Source organism: Labeo rohita, chromosome 16 (genome assembly GCF_022985175.1).
Source record: "Labeo rohita strain BAU-BD-2019 chromosome 16, IGBB_LRoh.1.0, whole genome shotgun sequence".
Classification (NCBI taxonomy): domain Eukaryota; kingdom Metazoa; phylum Chordata; class Actinopteri; order Cypriniformes; family Cyprinidae; genus Labeo; species Labeo rohita.
The window spans coordinates 2928539-2947139 of NC_066884.1; the positions used below are offsets into that span (position 1 = coordinate 2928539).

An 18601-nucleotide genomic window follows, 5' to 3' on the forward strand; every position below is an offset into this window, starting at 1 on the left:
TTAAATAGTTTACTTGAAGATCAAGCTCAGATTTAAATCTGAAAGTTTGTCTCATTTGAGATTCATTTGAAATAATCTTTTCAAGAGTGTTTTTTAATAGCACTGACTGATGATTACTGATTTCCCTCTGCTGTTTTTTTTTTGCAGTATCTGTAGTGCATTAAACCTGAGGTTGTAATAGTTAGGTGTTGAAATACTGGCTTCTGTCCCATATGTAAGTTGAAACTGACTTTGTGACGCTTTCAAAACATTGAATTGTTTGTTTGAGCATCACAACACCGTAACATTGACTCAACCAATGATGTGAGTTTTGGGCGTGACTATCTGCTGCTCTGACCAATGGAAGATAGTCAGGATTGTTTGAGAAACCTGTTTGAAATGATTATTATTGTTGCAGACTTTCACTTTTTACAAATGAATGTTTCCAGAGACTTTTGTCATTGTCAGTTCCTTGTGTGTATATATCAGACACCCTGGTCTCTCAACATCAGCCGTGACAAGCCCACATCGCTAGAGCAAAACCTGTTGATGTAGTTGTTTTTGTGAATCTGAGGGTGGCCTTTATTAATGAGCGGCAGGGGAAGGGTCACAGGGGCTGTGCACTGGCCAGGTGGCGTCTCTGTGGATCTTGCACACTTCAGTGCATTATGCTCTTGAGCCCTCAATAGCAGGACATCTGGGACTCCAGACCAAAATATTAGTTCTGTTCCTCTGTCACAGTTCTGCCCACTTCTGCTTTCTTTAATATGGACAGAAAGGCTGATATATAACAAAATTGATTTTTCAGCCTTTTGATGACATTCAATGTATACTTATATTTATGTATTTGTTCTGAAATGGCTTACAGAGGAATGAGAGAAGTTTGTTCAAAATTAATTTTTCCTTTGCTTTTCACTAGATATTGAATCATTTTGATATTAAATATTTTTATCTGTCTATGTTTAGTACATTTTTTTGGTTACACTTTTTACAATAAGGTCTCATTTGTTAACTTTAGTTCACAGTGCATCAACTGATATAAGTTTGATCTTAAAAATGGTACTAAGATTTAAAGATTAACTAAGATTAATACATGCTGTAGAAATATGTGTTAGTTCAATGTTGACTAATGTAGTTAACAAATGTTAAATTTTTTTTTAATTCGTAAATGAGAAATTCCATACAAAAACGTCCATGAAAATCTTTGAGCATTAAGTCAGAGTTTTGAAATTTTTTTTTTGTTTGTTTGTTTTGTTTTTTTTACATTTTTGGTAACATATTTTTTACATTTTTGGTAACATATTTATGTTTTTATTGTGTTGGTTAGCTGTGTTTTTATTTTTTATTTTTGTTATTGATTTTTGAAAATGTTTAAAAACTTAATTGCCTGTTTTTGCAAATGAACTCTTTATATATATATATATATATATATATTTATTATTATTATTATTATTATTATTATTATTGTTATTTTATAATAATTATAATTTTAATAATTTATAATATTATTTTTATACTAACGGAGCAATATGTTTTTTACTGTATTTATTAACCTTGATGTTAGTTGCAAAATAAGTGTTAAATCAGAACTTTGAATTAATTCATTGCAATGAACAGTTTAAACTGACGTAAAGAAATGCAGCAAGTTCTAACAAGTTTAAATTGCATTAAAATCATTGTGATATTCACATTAATTTTATATCCCAATGAAAATAATTGCAAATATATTGTAAATATTGAAACTGTCACCAGTATTTGGCATAAGAAGCAGATACAGAGGTGAACTACAGCGTTTAGTAAATGTATTGAGCAGGCAGAAGCTGCACAATATTCACAATGTTGCTTAGTTTTATATCAGCAGCAAAAAAGTTACATACACATCTATATATAGCTATGTATATATTTATATATGTATATCTTTCGGCCAGCCCTAAAAGAGAGCCGTCATTGTTTACTGGTTTCTTGAGATCTGGCTCCATTTCTAGCCATCTGCCACTGCCTGCATTCGCTGTAGTGTAGGAACATAGAGTTTGCCATTGATCAAGACTTAGCAGAGTATATATCCTGCAGAAAAAAACGCATACTAGAGTTCTCCGAAGCGCCTCTTAAATCATAGGCGAGCTATAAAGCGGGCTGTGTAGGATAAGATTGATAACCTTGTCTCGGCGTAATGTCGAGGTGCTCGCTGACACTATGCGATGAATAAGGCCAAGGTCCGGCTCTCCCAAAACCCCCACGTATCCCTGGGTCTCCTGATCTCCATGACAATGTGTGTTGCTGTGCGGTTGCTATGGAGAGGCTGGGAATGTTTTGGGGCCCCTGTGTTTGTGTGTGCTGATGTGGAGGCGAGGGGGGCTCTTCTCCTCCGGCTCCCCCTGTTCGGGAAGGAGGGCAGCTGGGGTCTTTGTTATGATGGAGGGAGTGTTCTTCATGGGCAGAGAGGTTAAAGGCGTCAACACTTTAGACTTGTGCTTTGCAACTAGTTTTGGTTCGGGATGCAGACAACACTGGTTTTTAAAATGTTGGCTGGCGTGTGTAATTTCTGTGCCACTAGCGTCATTGACGTGAATTGCAAAATGACAAAACAGGTTTCCCAAATATTGCCACTGGTTAAATGTTGTTGTGTCAGGCTGGTTGATGAACTTCAACCATGTCCACCTAAAAGTGACTTACTATAATTCTACTTATCAAATTGGGATAGAAAAAAGTATTTTAACATAAATGACCAACATCAATTTTTAAACTGAACACTGAAATGCGTTAAAGTTACAGTGATCTGCACAGATCCAATCAGTGTTGTTATTGTAGTCTAAAGTTAAATAATTGATTTATAATAAATAATAAATAAATAATAAATCATTTTTGTTAAAGTAAAGCTGACAAAATGTTTAAATAGTAGACAAGAAACTAAATAAACCCCCACAAAAGTGAAATAGGCTTAAGTAAGTTTAAGTCTAATTAAAGTTAGTAAGACTAACACTGAAATAAATATAAATTCAACCTAAGTAGAAAAATTCAGTTAAAAAATAAAAATTGCATAAAACTTAAACTAAAATTAAAATTAAAACTGCAAAAATAAATACAAAAGCTATATAATTTTTGCATATTGAATTTGGAATCATAGTTAGTATGACATGAAAAATAATATTTTTGTTCCACTTTAGTTATAATTAGTTATAATTGTCTGTATATGTATCAAATTGGGATATTTTAACATGAAAAAATAACCAACTTCATTAAAATGACCATGATCTGCATGAACCCAACCGCTTTTGTGAACTTAAGCAATTGCAGCCATTTTTGTTTATTGAAATAAGGCTGAAATAAAATATAAATATTATATGGGAGAAAAATTTTATTACTGAAATGCAAAACAAAAAACAAAGTGTCATATAATTGAGATATTGTTTTTATTAAGATTTTTAATTAGTTTTTATTTGAATGAATTGATGTTAAAGTAATTTTGTGTGTGTGTGTGTGTTTTTTTTAATGTCTATATAGTTTTTATTCATTTTTATTTCAGTTTTATTGTTAGTCATTTTAGTACATCAACCTGAACTAAATGAAAACGAGAAAATTTGCCTTGCCAGCTAGATTTTTATTTTTATTTTATTTTATTTTATTTTATTTTATTTTATTTTATTTTATTTTATTTTATTTTATTTTATTTTATTTTATTTTATTTTATTTTATTTTATTTTATTTTATTTTATTTTATGAACACTTGTTGTGGTTTTAGTTAACTGTAATAACCCTGAATAATAAAAAATAACATCAAAAACAAATGTAAAAAAAGTGCAGTTTAACTAGATTCCAAAAGGAAATTGAAAATATTAAAATAAAAGCATTAATAAATAGTGTAATATTTGAGTATGATTCATATACTAACACTAAACAAGAATATTAAAAATTTCTAACATGATAATAGGCTTGACAGTTTTACTTTCTAATCATCTCGTAAATGTTTATGATTTCTTTCAGTCTCTGTCTGAGCAAACCATGTTTTACTTTATTGCAAGTGTATTTTCTTTGACCTTCTGTGTATTTGTTGATGGTTTTGAGGGTGAGGGCCTGTCACACAACCGTTGACATCTCTCTGATTTGACTAGCCAAGTGACAAATACATTTCCAGCACAACAAAGTAGAGTTTTGATTGAACACATGACCTTTGACATCAACAGCAACACATATGGAACGCATTTTCTCCTCCATTTTAAACTTTGATAAGTCTGTTTATTTTAGTGTCCTAACTATACATGATTATATGGTTAGCTGTTGGATATTATTTAGATTGAAGATTGTTTATTACTCAACATCACTGCAGGAGTCTCTACTAGTTTAACTTTTTACAGGCCTTATTGATAGATACACAACTATGTTGTTGTGAAGTGAGTTTGTGCTGAGCTATGCTGTTATCAAACTTGAATAAACACAAAGGTAGAGACTTTTGTATACATTACCATTCAAACATTTGGGGTTGGTAAGAGTCTCATCTGCTCACCAAAGCAGCATTTATTTGATCAGAAATACAGTAAAATCAGTAAAATTGTGAAATATTTTTTACATTTAAAATAACAGATTTCTATGTGAATATATAGTAAAATGTAATTTATTTCTGTGATAAAATCTGAATTTTCAGCATCATTACTCCAGTCTTCAGTATCACATGATTCTTCAGAAATCATTCTAATATGCTGATTATTATCAGTGTTGAAGACAGTTGTGCTGCTTCATCTATTTGTGGAAACTGTGATCAATTTTATTTTTCAGTGGTTTTTGGTGAATAGAAAGTTCAGAAGAACATCATTTATTTAAAAGAATTTTTTGTAACATTATAAATATCTTTACTGTCACTTTTGATCACTTTATTGCATCCTTACTGAATTTAAGTATTAATTTCTTTAATTCTTACTGACCCAAACATTTGAATGGTAGTATATATTTCTGTAAATCAGTGCGCAGGACTAATTTATGTTATTTACTTGTGAGATTGACAAAAACACATGTGGTGATGTGAAATTGCATAGCAGGACTTGTCCCAAACATTGCAACATGATGCAGTACTTGTTATTTGGGGCTTTAAACCAAAGCAGGAGTTTTTTAATAGGAGTTTACGGTTGCCAACAACAACTTTCTACATTAAAATGGTATTAATCTGGAGTTCATCAGTCATCCGGTCAGAATTTAGAGTTTGTTTAAAATATTAGATTGACTGTTTTAAGGTTTCACACTGATTACATCATTTATTTGTTTTCAGTGATTTGATCTTTTAGTTTGGTGCATTTGCTTTAAAGGCTTTATAGCCTTTAATTTGAAACACAATGAACAAGATATGAAAAAAACTACATTTAAACTACATTTAAACTATATTTAAATAAAGCATTACTTATGCAATGTTTTAATATAGTATAGTATTAAGCTAATGTGCGTTGATGTCATGCAATCAGAATTTGGTCTGTTTTAAAATATTGCATTGACTTCTGTGGTTTCAGATATGCCAGATGTGCCAGAAAATCTCTGATTACTGAATGATTGTTAGAATGGCTGTCGAGTGCAGTGCTAGTTTTGAGTTCACTCTTAAGTATAGTTTTACCCCCATCCTCCCTGCTTTCCTTTCTCAGTTTTTGCCTTCCCACCCCCTTCCCGTTTTAGTCACCATTCTCTTTGTCCCTTTCCCCTGCTTTTGTCCCGTTTCCATCACACTCCTGTCACCGTATCTCTAGTCCCATAATCCCCCAAACGCCCCCTGAACTCCTCCTCCCAGCGTGTCCCGCTCTTATAACCTTCTATCTGCCTAATGACCTCTCTCTCTCTCTCTGTCTGTCTGTCCCTCTGTCTCTCGTCCACAGTGCCCATCGGGCCGTACCCCCCACCCCTGCAGCAGGTGTTCCAGGCGCCCCGCAGGCCGGGCATGGGCACCGTCGGCAAACCCATCAAGCTGCTTGCCAACTACTTTGAGGTGGAGATCCCAAAAATGGATGTGTACCACTATGAAGTGGACATCAAACCTGATAAGTGCCCTCGACGGGTCAACAGGTAAAAGTCCTGTCATCTCAAATGTACACAGACATTCCTAGGACTGTCACACATACACACATATAAATATATATGTATATATACATGTATACGTATATTATGCATATATATATGTATGTATGTACGTGTGTATATGTGTGTATATGTGTGTATATATATATATATATATATATATATATATATATATATATATATATATATATATATATATATATATATATGTATATGTATATGTATATATACATATATACATATATACATATATACATATATATATATAGGTGTATGTATGTATATGTGTGTGTGTGTGTGTATGTCATAAAGTCATATAAAAAAATAATGAACAGTAATATTCAAATATTAAATTAAAATTTAAAATGTAAATAAAAAATAATAAAGCTAAATACTTTTAAAAAATGCTCATATATATGTGTGTGTGTGTGTGTGTATATATATATATATATATATATATATATACATATATATGTATGTTAATTTATTGTCATGCAAGTTAATTGTCATGTAAAGTCATAAAGGTCATATAAAAAAATAAGTTCTGAACAGTAATATTCAAATATTAAATGTTAAATATTTAAAATAAGCTAAATAAAAATATAATAATGAGCTAAACTGGACTTTTAAAAAATGACAAGCTCATATATATATATAATCTATATAATCTATATATATAATATATATAAGCTATATATATATATATATATATAATCTCTGTTTTTTGTTTTTGTTTATTGAAATGAAGCTGAAAAAATATTAGAAATATTACAAACAAATTACACTTTAAAAAATTTGAAGAAATTAGAAGTATTAAAATGACTAAATCTATAATAAAATAATATAAAAATAATATAAATGAAGGCTAAATAGAAATGGAAAAAACTAATAAAAAGCAAACTTAAAATTAAAAGTAAAAATCTAAAAATAAAAGCTAATTCATTTTATTCCACACTTAATTTGGAATCAGAGGTAGAATGACATGAAAAACAATACTTTGTTCCACTTTAGTCTTAGTTCACTTTGCATTCACACTGTCAACAAAACAAGACGTTAATGTTGAAAAACTTGCAATTCAGACTGACTAGTTTTTTTCCGGAATATTTCCGGGAGAACACAAAGCATCAGGTTTAGATCAAATTGTGTTCACTTGATTATACAATGATCTCGACAGGCTTAGTCTTTTCTCGTCATGAACTTATATAAAGGTTCTACTATTATTAGCTATTTCTCTAAAATCATTGGGGTCAGTAGAATCAAACCCTGCAGATTTGCATGGCTCGGTGACAAGGTCCAAAATATTTCAGCTACCTCAATTACATAAAGTGTGACCTAGAAAGAAACCTCACACTCCTTCCCTGAAAAGGTTTTAGGATGAAATGTGCCTGTAGACGTGCACAGGCAACGCTTGAATTCTGTTCATCCCGTAACTGTATTTTAGTTCAACTAAGCTGTCTGCCTTCTGAGTTAAATACAACTTAAGCCTGGTTTATTCTTGACGCGTCTGCACAGGCGTGAGGATGAGTGTGAAAAGTGACGTTGTCGTTCCGTCACCAGTGAATGGGCCCGTTTGAGCCAAATCTGTGCACAGGCAATGGCACTACAATCCCATCAGACTCTTAAATATCAAACAGTTTCTGAGGCAGAAAAGGATGCATGCAGTATAAAAGGTGTTGTTTTCACCTGCACAGTGAAATTGTCTGTTACAGCTCATCTGTAGTTCTTATGTGCATATCAGTGTATGTTTGTTTAATAAATTATTTAAAAAAATAAAGTATTAAAATAAAAATGTAAAAACTATATATAATATATTAATAAAAACACTGATAATAATCAGAAATGTTTCTTGAGTAGCAAATCAGCATATTAGAATGATTTCTGAATGGTCATGTGACACTTAAGACTGGAGTAATGATGCTGAAAATTCAGCTTTATATCACAGGAATAAATTATATTTTAAAATATTTTCAAATAGAAAATGGTTATTTTAAATTGTAATAATATTTCACAATATTTCTGTTTTTACTGTATTTTTAATCAAATAAATTAAGCCTTGGTGTGGGATTATGTTCAGTCACCCAGTCATTGTTACAAAATAATGTTTAGATCAGGTTTGCTAAATATGTCAGTCACAATCGTCTCCTAAATGTGACTCTTCACAGGGAGGTTGTGGAGTACATGGTCCAACATTTCAAACCACAGCTCTTTGGTGACCGAAAGCCAGTGTATGATGGGAAGAAGAATATCTACACTGTTTTAGCGTTACCTATAGGGAGTGAAAAGGTACGTAAAAGAGTTGCTTGATAAGATATTAGGTTGCCAGTATTTTTGTCATTTTATGTAAGTATTTGTTATAATGTTATAAAGATTTCATTGATTTACATTACAGGCTATCAGAATTTCGTCAGTTTTTTTGTCATATTAGTGTCAGCATTTGCTCCAAATTTCATATTTTTGCTTGGTTTGGACTTCTGAATAAAAGTAAGCTGTTCCTCCATATTCTCACGATATCATAGTATATAAAACAACAAAAAAAAGCAAAACAACAAAACATTTTGTTTTGGTGTTGTGTAAAGATTCAATACATAAAGATTTTTTGGTGATTAATTTAAATGTCAGGCTCTGCAGGGTTAAGCAACATTGTGAATATCTTAATTATTTTATGTGCTTTTATTTGTCTATTAAATTTATTTTATATTACTGTCATTAAGTTTCGATTTCAATTAGTTTTAATTAATTTCTGTGAATCAGTTTAAACTGTCTGTTTCAGTGATTCAGTTTTTTTTGGGGTAATAATTTTTTTTTTTTTTTAGTATTAGTGCAAAACATACAACATGTATGTTCAGTGATTCAGTTCTAAAACTCTGACACAATGATTTATTTCAGAGCAACGTGAAGTTTTTTTTTTTTTTTTTTTTTTTTTTTTTTTTTTTCCTGCAGCATTCCCTAGCTGTAACTGAATTAATGTAATTTCATACTGTTCTCATGCTGGGCCTCTCATCTGGGGGTGTAGGTTGATTTCGAGGTGACCATCCCTGGCGAGGGCAAGGACCGCATCTTTAAAGTGTCAATACGCTGGCTGGCCAAGGTGTCGTGGAGGCTGCTGCAGGAGACGCTGGTCAGCGGACGTCTGCAGGTCCCGCTGGACTCTGTCCAAGCCCTCGATGTGGCCATGAGACACCTGGCCTCCATGAGGTACACCGGTCATGGACTTACAGGTCACAGACATATTAGGGGTTTAACAATTCACTCATTTTCATTCACTCAAGAATGAGTGGAATTGTTACTCAGGATCTATAGCGCACTGCGCTATACTGTAGCTGACGGCTGCATGCTTACAATTTTATTTGTAATAGTATCAATCTTGGAAGTAAAGTAGTTCATAAAGTCATTACCAGTGTTGGGGAAAGTTACTAATGGATTACACTATTGCGTTACTCCCTAAAAAGTAACTAATTAAGTTACTTAGTTACTTTTTATGGAATGTAATGCGTTACGTTACATTACTTTTGCGTTACTTTTCAAATCTGGACAGGGCTTGCTTGTTTGATTTTAAAATAAAAAGTTCTATTTTTGGCAAATGTAAAAGCACTTTCACACCAAAAGCCTCTGGCTGAGGGAAAAGTAAATTCCCATCTGTACAGTAGAACTTAGAAGAAGAAAGAACACTCTTTAGCAATAAAAAGAAAAGAAGAACAAATGTTAGTTTATATTAAGTCATTTTTGCTTATAAGTATGGTTGAATTGGATCATCGAAGGTCATTAGCGAAGATACTGCTTAATAAAATTGGATTAAATAAAGAATATTTGTATTATTTAATTTATTATATATTTGCTTTTGTATTCTTATCTGTTTTTTGTGAATGAGATGAATTAATGCATGTTCACATTTATTCTAGAACTAAAGTAACATCTTACTCCAGATTTCTCTCAACATGGCAACAGGAGAACTGTCAGTCAATATATGGGGAAACAGTAACTTACTTGAAAAAAGAAATCTGATTACGTAACTCGCATTATTTCTAATGCGTTACCCCCAACACTGGTCATTACTGCTGTGCAGTTGGGAAATGTCATCACCTGATGCTTTATTTTTTGTTAATTTAGCCACTGTATAGAGTAAAATACCTTTGGTTGTGTTTGTTTTCTTCTAAAAGAGATTAAAAGTAATCAGATTTACAGTTTTTAAGGATTTTCTATAGGAGAAAGTACTTTCCCTCCATGTAATACGAAATACCCCTAGTTTTGTTTTTCTCCAGCTGCGCTCCTTTTTTTTTTTTTTTTTTTTTTTTCTGGCTTTTATGCTTTATTCTCTTAACTATTGTGACTGTCCCATCTGCAGGTACACTCCAGTGGGACGCTCCTTCTTTTCCCCTCCTGAAGGCTATTATCATCCTCTGGGTGGAGGCAGAGAGGTGTGGTTCGGCTTCCATCAGTCTGTCCGGCCGGCCATGTGGAAGATGATGCTCAACATTGACGGTATGACGTAACTTATTTGATCTCTTGATTGCTTGTTGTGCTTAAATACACCATGGATACATTAAAACTCTCCATTTCTGCTGTTTTCAGTATCTGCAACAGCCTTTTATAAAGCTCAGCCTGTCATTGAGTTCATGTGTGAAGTTCTGGACATCCGTAATATCGACGAGCAGCCGAAGACGCTTACTGACTCGCAAAGGGTTCGTTTCACGAAGGAGATCAAAGGTGGGTTTAATGGTAAATATGAATATTTATATTGAAAAAATACTAATATAATATTTTTACAAATATCACCCAGTAATTGTTGGATATGTACATTTCAAATAACTTTCCACACACAGAATTTCTGCACATGCTGTGCTTAAAACAACACCGCATTTATTCGCTACACATGCATACTGAGCAACATGTACCGTACATGAACATTTCCGTACGAGTGTGTGTACCATTACACCCCTAATAGTTTGAAATTAGGTATCAGGTGAGGTCATTGGATGATCTCAGCATCCGGCCATGGCAATTTCTTGTAAATCGAATGAGTCATTTTGATATCATGCTTTTACACAGACATCGATTTGGAAATCAGATGATGCAATCCTGAATTCTGACCATCTTCATGCATTCCAAGAGGAATTATTGTGGATCTGGCCTTTCATTTTAGTCTTATGCTGAAGACTGTAATTACTGCTGTGGCTGGAAGTGGCGCCCAGTTTATTTACCTAACGCTGCTGAAATGCTGAAATAGTGCTGGTTCTAGTGCAGGAAACTGCAAAATAAAGTGCCCGCATGTCAGAAACATAACACAACACTGGATGCTTTTGATCGATTGATTTATTTGTTCATTTTTGGTTTTAATTTTTGTTTTAAAAACCTCAAAAAATGACAAGCTTCATAATGCTGGATAAATTATTTTTTTTTTTTTTGTTTTTTGGTGACAGGTTTGAAGGTGGAGGTTACGCACTGTGGTCAAATGAAAAGAAAGTACCGTGTTTGTAACGTCACACGTCGCCCTGCTAGTCACCAAACGTGAGTATTATGATGCGCTAACTTTCTTTAAAGTTTGTAACATTTATAGATATTTTGTTCCTTTTTTCATAATGTTCATTCTTTGAGTTAGTAATTAATCTTGAGCTGTCAAGTTTTGATATGTAACATAGTGATGCACTAAAATTTCGGCAACTGAAAATATTCAGCATTTGAATTTTGGATTTTAACTGCAACTGTTTTGGAGGCCTAAAAAGCATTGACAAAAGTGGTGATGTTTAATTAGCACTTTTCTAATGGTGTGCTTTAGGGCTGCAAAAATGTGGAAAATGTCTGGAAAGTTCCTGAAATTTTCATCCAAACTTTTCAAATCAAAACCTTTCTGGCCCTCTGTCAGTGTTTCTATAAATAAGCATTTTGCTAATACAATGCGCTATATTATGTTTAATAAATTTGTACTTGCGTTGTTTTTATTATTTAATGCATGTTTGAATGAATCTGTCATGAAAACAATTTTTACATTTTTATATATCAACAATAAATTGGAGTAGAAACATTTTACATTTATACAACAATTATATTAATAAAACAAAATTAAATAAAACTTTATAAGCTGAAATAAAAACTTCCATAAGTGCAATTAAATTTTTATATGCCACTTACTGTTTGAGTGTTGATTATTAACTAAATGTATTTCAGTGATTAATAAACTGTTTGTGGTTTTATTTTTGGATAAATTAAATCTTTACTTCAGGTTTTGGTCTGAAATTAATTTTGGTCACTAATTTCACATTGTATGTAAAACCTGTTTTAATGTTATTTGCCAATTTTGTAGCAGTTTTTTTATATCATTGAGATACATTGAGATGTTTTGTTAATATTTTGAAATATATTTAATTTTTTTTTATATTTCTGCTTTCATCTGCATTTTAGTTAAGGTTTTATTATTTGTGTTTTCATCTTGTTTTATGTTTTAGTTGTTTTTTTTTTATATATATATGTCTATACAGTTTTAATTTATAAATTAAATATTTGTTTTATTATTCTTTTATAATTTTATTTTTTATATATTTTAAGTATTATTTTAGTGTATCAAGTTATATTAAGTTAGAAATGTTGACTTGGAAGCTAGCTGAAATAAAATAAGGCTTGTTTTTTTATTTTATTTTATTTCAGTTAATAATTTAATTTAAAATAACAAAAATGTTTCTTTATTTATGGTTATGTAGTTAATAACATTAATGGGAAACAGATGTCTCTGTCTGTATGAAATGCATCATTTTCTTTTGCAGTCAAATGGTTTTTATAATAAATATTATTTATATAATTGCTTATAAATTCTGATTTCAATTTTGCAAATGAAATCAGCGAATGAAGATCCTCTCACTTGTGTCTCCAGGTTTCCCCTGCAGCTTGAAAGCGGACAGACGGTGGAATGTACTGTGGCTCAATACTTCAAACAAAAGTACAACCTGCAGCTCAAATACCCCCACCTGCCCTGCCTACAGGTGGGCCAGGAGCAGAAACACACCTACTTGCCCCTGGAGGTCAGTCTTGTCATCCGTATGGTTAGAACAGCCATAGACAATGTTCTCTATTCTGATTTGGTTTGCTGTTCTCGTAGGTGTGCAATATTGTAGCAGGGCAGCGGTGCATCAAGAAACTGACAGATAATCAAACCTCCACCATGATCAAAGCCACAGCGCGATCAGCACCAGATAGACAGGAGGAGATCAGCAGACTGGTGAGTACTGACCTCTAGTGTGCACGAGGGAAACACGCCAGCTTTACAGAGAGTGAGCACTGGCTAGTGCATTGTTGTCATGGTTACATAGCCAGAGTATTTTTATCCATAGCATAATGTAGTGCTGGAAAATAGAAATAAATGCATGTTTTTCAGCCTTTTGATGGTATGCATCTCAACAGTTATGCATTGTTTTTTCAATCAAAGGAACCGTAATTTCAACCAAAGTCATTGTTGCCAAATAGTTCAACAACATATATACTCACAGTATTAGTTGTTTGTCACAATTTGAAAAATCACAACATTTGTAAATGATAGAAAACGGCTTTCTCATTTGTGACCCTGGACCACAAAACCATCGTCAGTAGCACAGTATTTGTAGCAAGTAGCCAAAAGTTTTGATCAAAATTTTCTTTAATGCCAAAAATCATTAGGATATTAAGTAAAGATCATATTCCGTGAAGATATTTTGTAAATTTCCTACTTTAAATATATTGAAACTTAATTTCTGATTAGTAATATGCATTGCTAAGTGCTTCATTTGTACAACTTTAAAGGCGTTTTTTTTTTTTTTTTTTTTTTTTTTTTTTTTTGGTCAATATTTTTATTTATTTGTTTATTTTTTTGCAGATTCCAGATTTTCAAATAGTTGTATCAAAAAATGTTTACGTTTTGATGTGATTTCAATATTATTTATATACTTTCATATTTCTGATGTAGTATAGTAACATATTAGTGAGCAACTTCACAGCTTCTGCAGAAAAGCAAAACAAACAAACAAACAAAAAATCCTGTTTATACAACAGAAATAGCCTGGCTTCAGAAAGAAAGAATTCAGAGAATAGCAAAAAAGAAAAAAAAACAAAGAGAAAAAATTATAATAATAAGTTTATTTGGCAAGGATGCCTTTAAAAGTGATCAAAAGTGATTTCTGAAGGATCATGTGATACTTAAGAGTAGAGTAATGATTATGAAAATTCAGCTTGGATCACATAAATAAATTTTATTTTTAAATACTTTACAATAGAAAACAGTTATTTTAAATTGTAATTATAATTCACAATATTTACCGTGTTTTTAATCAAATAAATGCATTAAAAAAAAAAACGTCACATCAATGGTTTTGTGGTCCACGGTCACATTTAATTTCAGAAATTGTATCATATTTGCATTTTGTTATATCAGCTCTCTACATACTATCAGCATCAGCACCATTGAAAAAACAACGTTTTTACATTAATTTACTTTGTATGTCATGATGTATTGCAAGACATACTTTCAATTGTGTGGCATAAATGAAGACTTTTCCGGAAATTGTTACTTTTACTTTGAATGCACATTCTTATGTCTTACTGTTTGAAGTTCATCAGTGTACAGGGTTGCCAGGTTTTCACAACAAAACCCACCCAATTGCTACTCAAAACTAGCCCATTCGTGGTGTGAGTGCAGTCCCCCATTAAAAATCACATTTCACGGGGTAAAATACACGCTTTTGGCAGTAAAATTGGCATTTGAGGGGATAAACATCACATTATTGGTGTCGCTTCAACCCGCGGACATGAAAAACAACCCGCAGCAACACTGTTAAAGCAGCCCAATTCCACTGGAAAACTGCAGACTTGGCAACACTGTTAGTGTACATAATTCCAAATAATTGTTTTCCTTTTCTAACATCATCAAGCCTCTTACTTCTCAACCATCCTGATATGTCTTGCCTAATTTTCAGATAATTTTTCATTCACTGTCCTGTTTCAATCAGTAATGAATCACAATCTGGAAGTAAAATGGGTTGTGAATGCTGTTTCATGTTTGATGGACATTTTTATAATCTTCTATCTTTTGTATGTTTTTGCTGCTCAGATGAAGAACGCTAACTTTAATCTGGATCCCTACATTCAAGAGTTTGGAATTAAGGTGAAGGACGACATGGCCGAGGTGACGGGGAGAGTCCTTCCTGCTCCCATCCTGCAGTATGGCGGTCGGGTAAGATCCATTTTACTGTATCTGAAGCTTAAACCTTTAGCTGGTAGTGTATGTCAATTTAGATTAGTTTAGTGTCACTTTGACACATCCAGTGTAGCGTCATCATCACCTCCAGTGTGAAATTTCTAATTTTTCTCTCTTTCCACCGTTGCACAGAATCGTGCCATTGCGACTCCCAACCAGGGTGTGTGGGATATGAGGGGAAAGCAGTTTTACAACGGCATTGAGATCAAAGTCTGGGCCATCGCTTGCTTCGCCCCGCAGAAACAGTGTCGAGAAGAGGTGCTCAAGTAAGGAAGCCAGTTTAAAAAGGATTTCTGTACCTTCCCCACAGGTTTTCTACAGGAACTCACAAATTTTTTTTATTTATTTGCATTTTTCGCTGATGCTGACATTCATTGCTCTGGTGTTTTTACATTCAAAGCTACTGTTCTGATTCCTTGTTATTGTTTTGTAGATTTTTTTTTTTTGTCATTCTAAGAATTCTGATTGGTTGTTAGGTGATAGTTTAAAAAAAAATAAACAATCCTTAAAGTCCACATTTTCATTGTCAGACAATGTTTACCCATTTATTGAAGTTTGTTGCACGTGTAAATGTCAAAAACACTTATTTGGTGTTTAATCTAATACATAACACCTACCATTCAACAATTTGGGGTCAGTAAGATTTTTAATATTTTAATTAAATTTAACTAAATAAATATATTTTATTTAATTTTTGATCTTTTTAATAGTGCTGTCAAACAATTAATCGCATCCAAAATAGAAATTTTTGTTTACATAATTTATGTTTGTCTACTGTGTATATTTATTATGTATATATAAATATACACACATGCATGTATATGTTTAAGAAAAATATGTTATGTTTATATATTAAAAATATTTATATATATAATATCAGTTATATGAATATAAATATATACATGTAAATACATATTTAAATATTTTCAACATTTTACTGTATGTGTTTGTACATAATAAATATACACAGTATACACACATATATTATGTAAACAAAAACTTTTGTTTAGGATGCGATTTAATCGTTTGACAGCACTACTTTTTAGGTATTTAATTTACAGTATTACAATTTCTTGTCCATTTTAGTGTCATTGAGATACTATTTTAGTTTTTATTTTTGTTTTCCATTTTCATTTTAGTTTTTTTTTTTAAATTAAAATTTTAATCATTTTGGTTTTTTAGTCATTTTTAGTTTTTTTTTTTTTTTTTTTTTACACACCCACACATATAGTTTTTTATTATTATTATTTTTATTATTAATTTTAAGTTGTTTTTTTTTCAGTCAGTTTTTAGTTATTTTAGTGCATCAAGGTAAACTAAATTTAAAATGAGATGTTGCCTTTTCAGCTAGTTGAAATAAAGTTTATTTTATTTCAAGTAATGTAATTATTTAATTGGTTTAGTTGTAGTTATCTGTAACAGCACTGTTTCTTATTTTGTTTAATATTTTTATTTCACAATTAGACAATCACAATATTGTAAACAGTAATCACAATAAAATCATGTAAAATCGGTTATTATTATTTATTTAAAGTAATATTGAAGACTTGTTTTATAAGAATTTCTTTCAAAAGTAAATTTAAATAATCTTTTAAAGAATTTTATGCAGACTTTATAATTGCTTTATTTAAATTTTTGTATTGTGTACTACTGTATTGTTTTAGTTTTTTTGTTTAATGTATAATCTTTGTTTGCCATAAAATAAAGCTGCAATGGCAATAGACTTAAAATCAAATCAAATAATGTAATATTGAATAGGTCTATTTCAAGTGGAAGAAGAAATAAAAAAAAAAAAAAATATATATATATATATATATATATATAGATATATAGATATAGATATATTTATTTATTTAAGCATCACAACTGTTATCAGAATTGATAATAATAAGAAATGTTTCTTGATAATAAGCCTTTGCTGTCAATGTGATGATCTCTTCCTCAGGAATTTCACCGACCAGCTGCGTAAGATCTCAAAGGACGCCGGGATGCCAATCCAGGGTCAGCCGTGTTTCTGTAAGTACGCACAGGGAGCCGACAGCGTGGAGCCCATGTTCAGACACCTGAAGAACACCTACTCTGGCCTGCAGCTCATCATCGTCATCCTGCCCGGAAAAACACCCGTCTACGGTAAGAACGTCCCACACAGAGCCGCCCTCCAGAGAAACATCTTAAGACTAATAAACCCACGTTTGATTTGTGCAGCGGAGGTGAAGCGTGTTGGAGACACTCTTCTAGGAATGGCCACTCAGTGTGTTCAGGTGAAGAACGTGGTGAAAACCTCCCCTCAGACGCTCTCCAACCTCTGCCTCAAAATCAACGTCAAACTCGGCGGCATCAACAACATCCTGGTGCCGCATCAACGGTGAGAGTGTGACTGAAGTCTGTTTGGATGCGTTTAGATTTAGCTGGAGCGTTAACGTTTTATTTGAATCTTTTCACAGGTCCGCTGTGTTCCAGCAGCCGGTGATCTTCCTCGGAGCAGATGTCACTCACCCGCCCGCTGGTGATGGGAAGAAGCCGTCTATTACTGCTGTGAGCATGTCATGCACACACAAGTTGCATTTCAACACTTTCAGCTTATAAACTCACTCGTGCATTTTGTATAAAAAATGTGCAACTATCAGACTGTTTTGAAACCATATTTAGACAGGAAGCTGGAAAGCAACCAACGGTTTGTGCTATTTTTAAGTGCGGTTTAGAGGCAGAAATCCGGTTTGCTATCTCAATTCAAATTCAGTTCAATTGAAATTTAAATGATGTTCTGAATGGCACACAATCTGTGTAGTTTTAAATTATTTTAGAAAATATCAAAAATATGTTTAAATCTTGATGTGATTTCAGTAATATTTATATACTTAACATATTAGTGAACAACTTTACAGCTTCTGTAGAGAAAAGCAAAAAAAAAAAAAAAAAAAAATTCCAAAAAAAAGAGAGCAGGAAAAAAAAGCATTAATGCTTTTTTTGGCAAGGATGCCTTACATTGATCAAAAGTGATTTCTAAAAGATCATGTGATACTGAAGACTGGAGTAATGGTTATGAAAATTCAGCTTTGATCACAAAAATAAATTTCATTTTTAAATACTTTACAATAGAAAACAGTTATTTTAAGTTGTAAAAATAATTCACAATATTTACTGTGTTTTTAATCAAATAAAAATGCATCAAAAAGATAAAAAAAAAAAATCTTACTGACGCTGAACTTTTGAATATGTGACATGAATGACCAGTTTACCTAAACAAACGTTTACCTGATAAACATTAAAAAAAGTGGTTTTATGTGCATTCAAAATAAACATCTCAAGCATATTTTCTATATGTATTATCTGACAGGAAATGTTAGAAACATACATCTA

The 18601-nt window shown here is 32.0% G+C and overlaps 1 protein-coding gene across 2 annotated transcripts in view; it reads left to right on the top strand.

The window, feature by feature from the left end:
* Positions 1 to 18601, top strand: part of ago1 (argonaute RISC component 1) — a 31119-nt gene that overhangs the window by 1163 nt on the left and 11355 nt on the right. The window contains exons 2-14 of one of the 2 annotated variants that reach the window (XM_051130990.1): positions 5829 to 6015; positions 8190 to 8310; positions 9041 to 9222; positions 10370 to 10506; positions 10597 to 10743; positions 11445 to 11532; positions 12890 to 13037; positions 13115 to 13234; positions 15095 to 15217; positions 15374 to 15507; positions 17187 to 17371; positions 17447 to 17606; positions 17686 to 17776. In XM_051130990.1, the coding sequence (XP_050986947.1) occupies positions 5829 to 6015; positions 8190 to 8310; positions 9041 to 9222; positions 10370 to 10506; positions 10597 to 10743; positions 11445 to 11532; positions 12890 to 13037; positions 13115 to 13234; positions 15095 to 15217; positions 15374 to 15507; positions 17187 to 17371; positions 17447 to 17606; positions 17686 to 17776 (1823 nt within the window). The remainder of the gene's footprint in view (positions 1 to 5828; positions 6016 to 8189; positions 8311 to 9040; positions 9223 to 10369; positions 10507 to 10596; positions 10744 to 11444; positions 11533 to 12889; positions 13038 to 13114; positions 13235 to 15094; positions 15218 to 15373; positions 15508 to 17186; positions 17372 to 17446; positions 17607 to 17685; positions 17777 to 18601) is intronic. The other variant, XM_051130991.1, reaches the window with a different exon arrangement.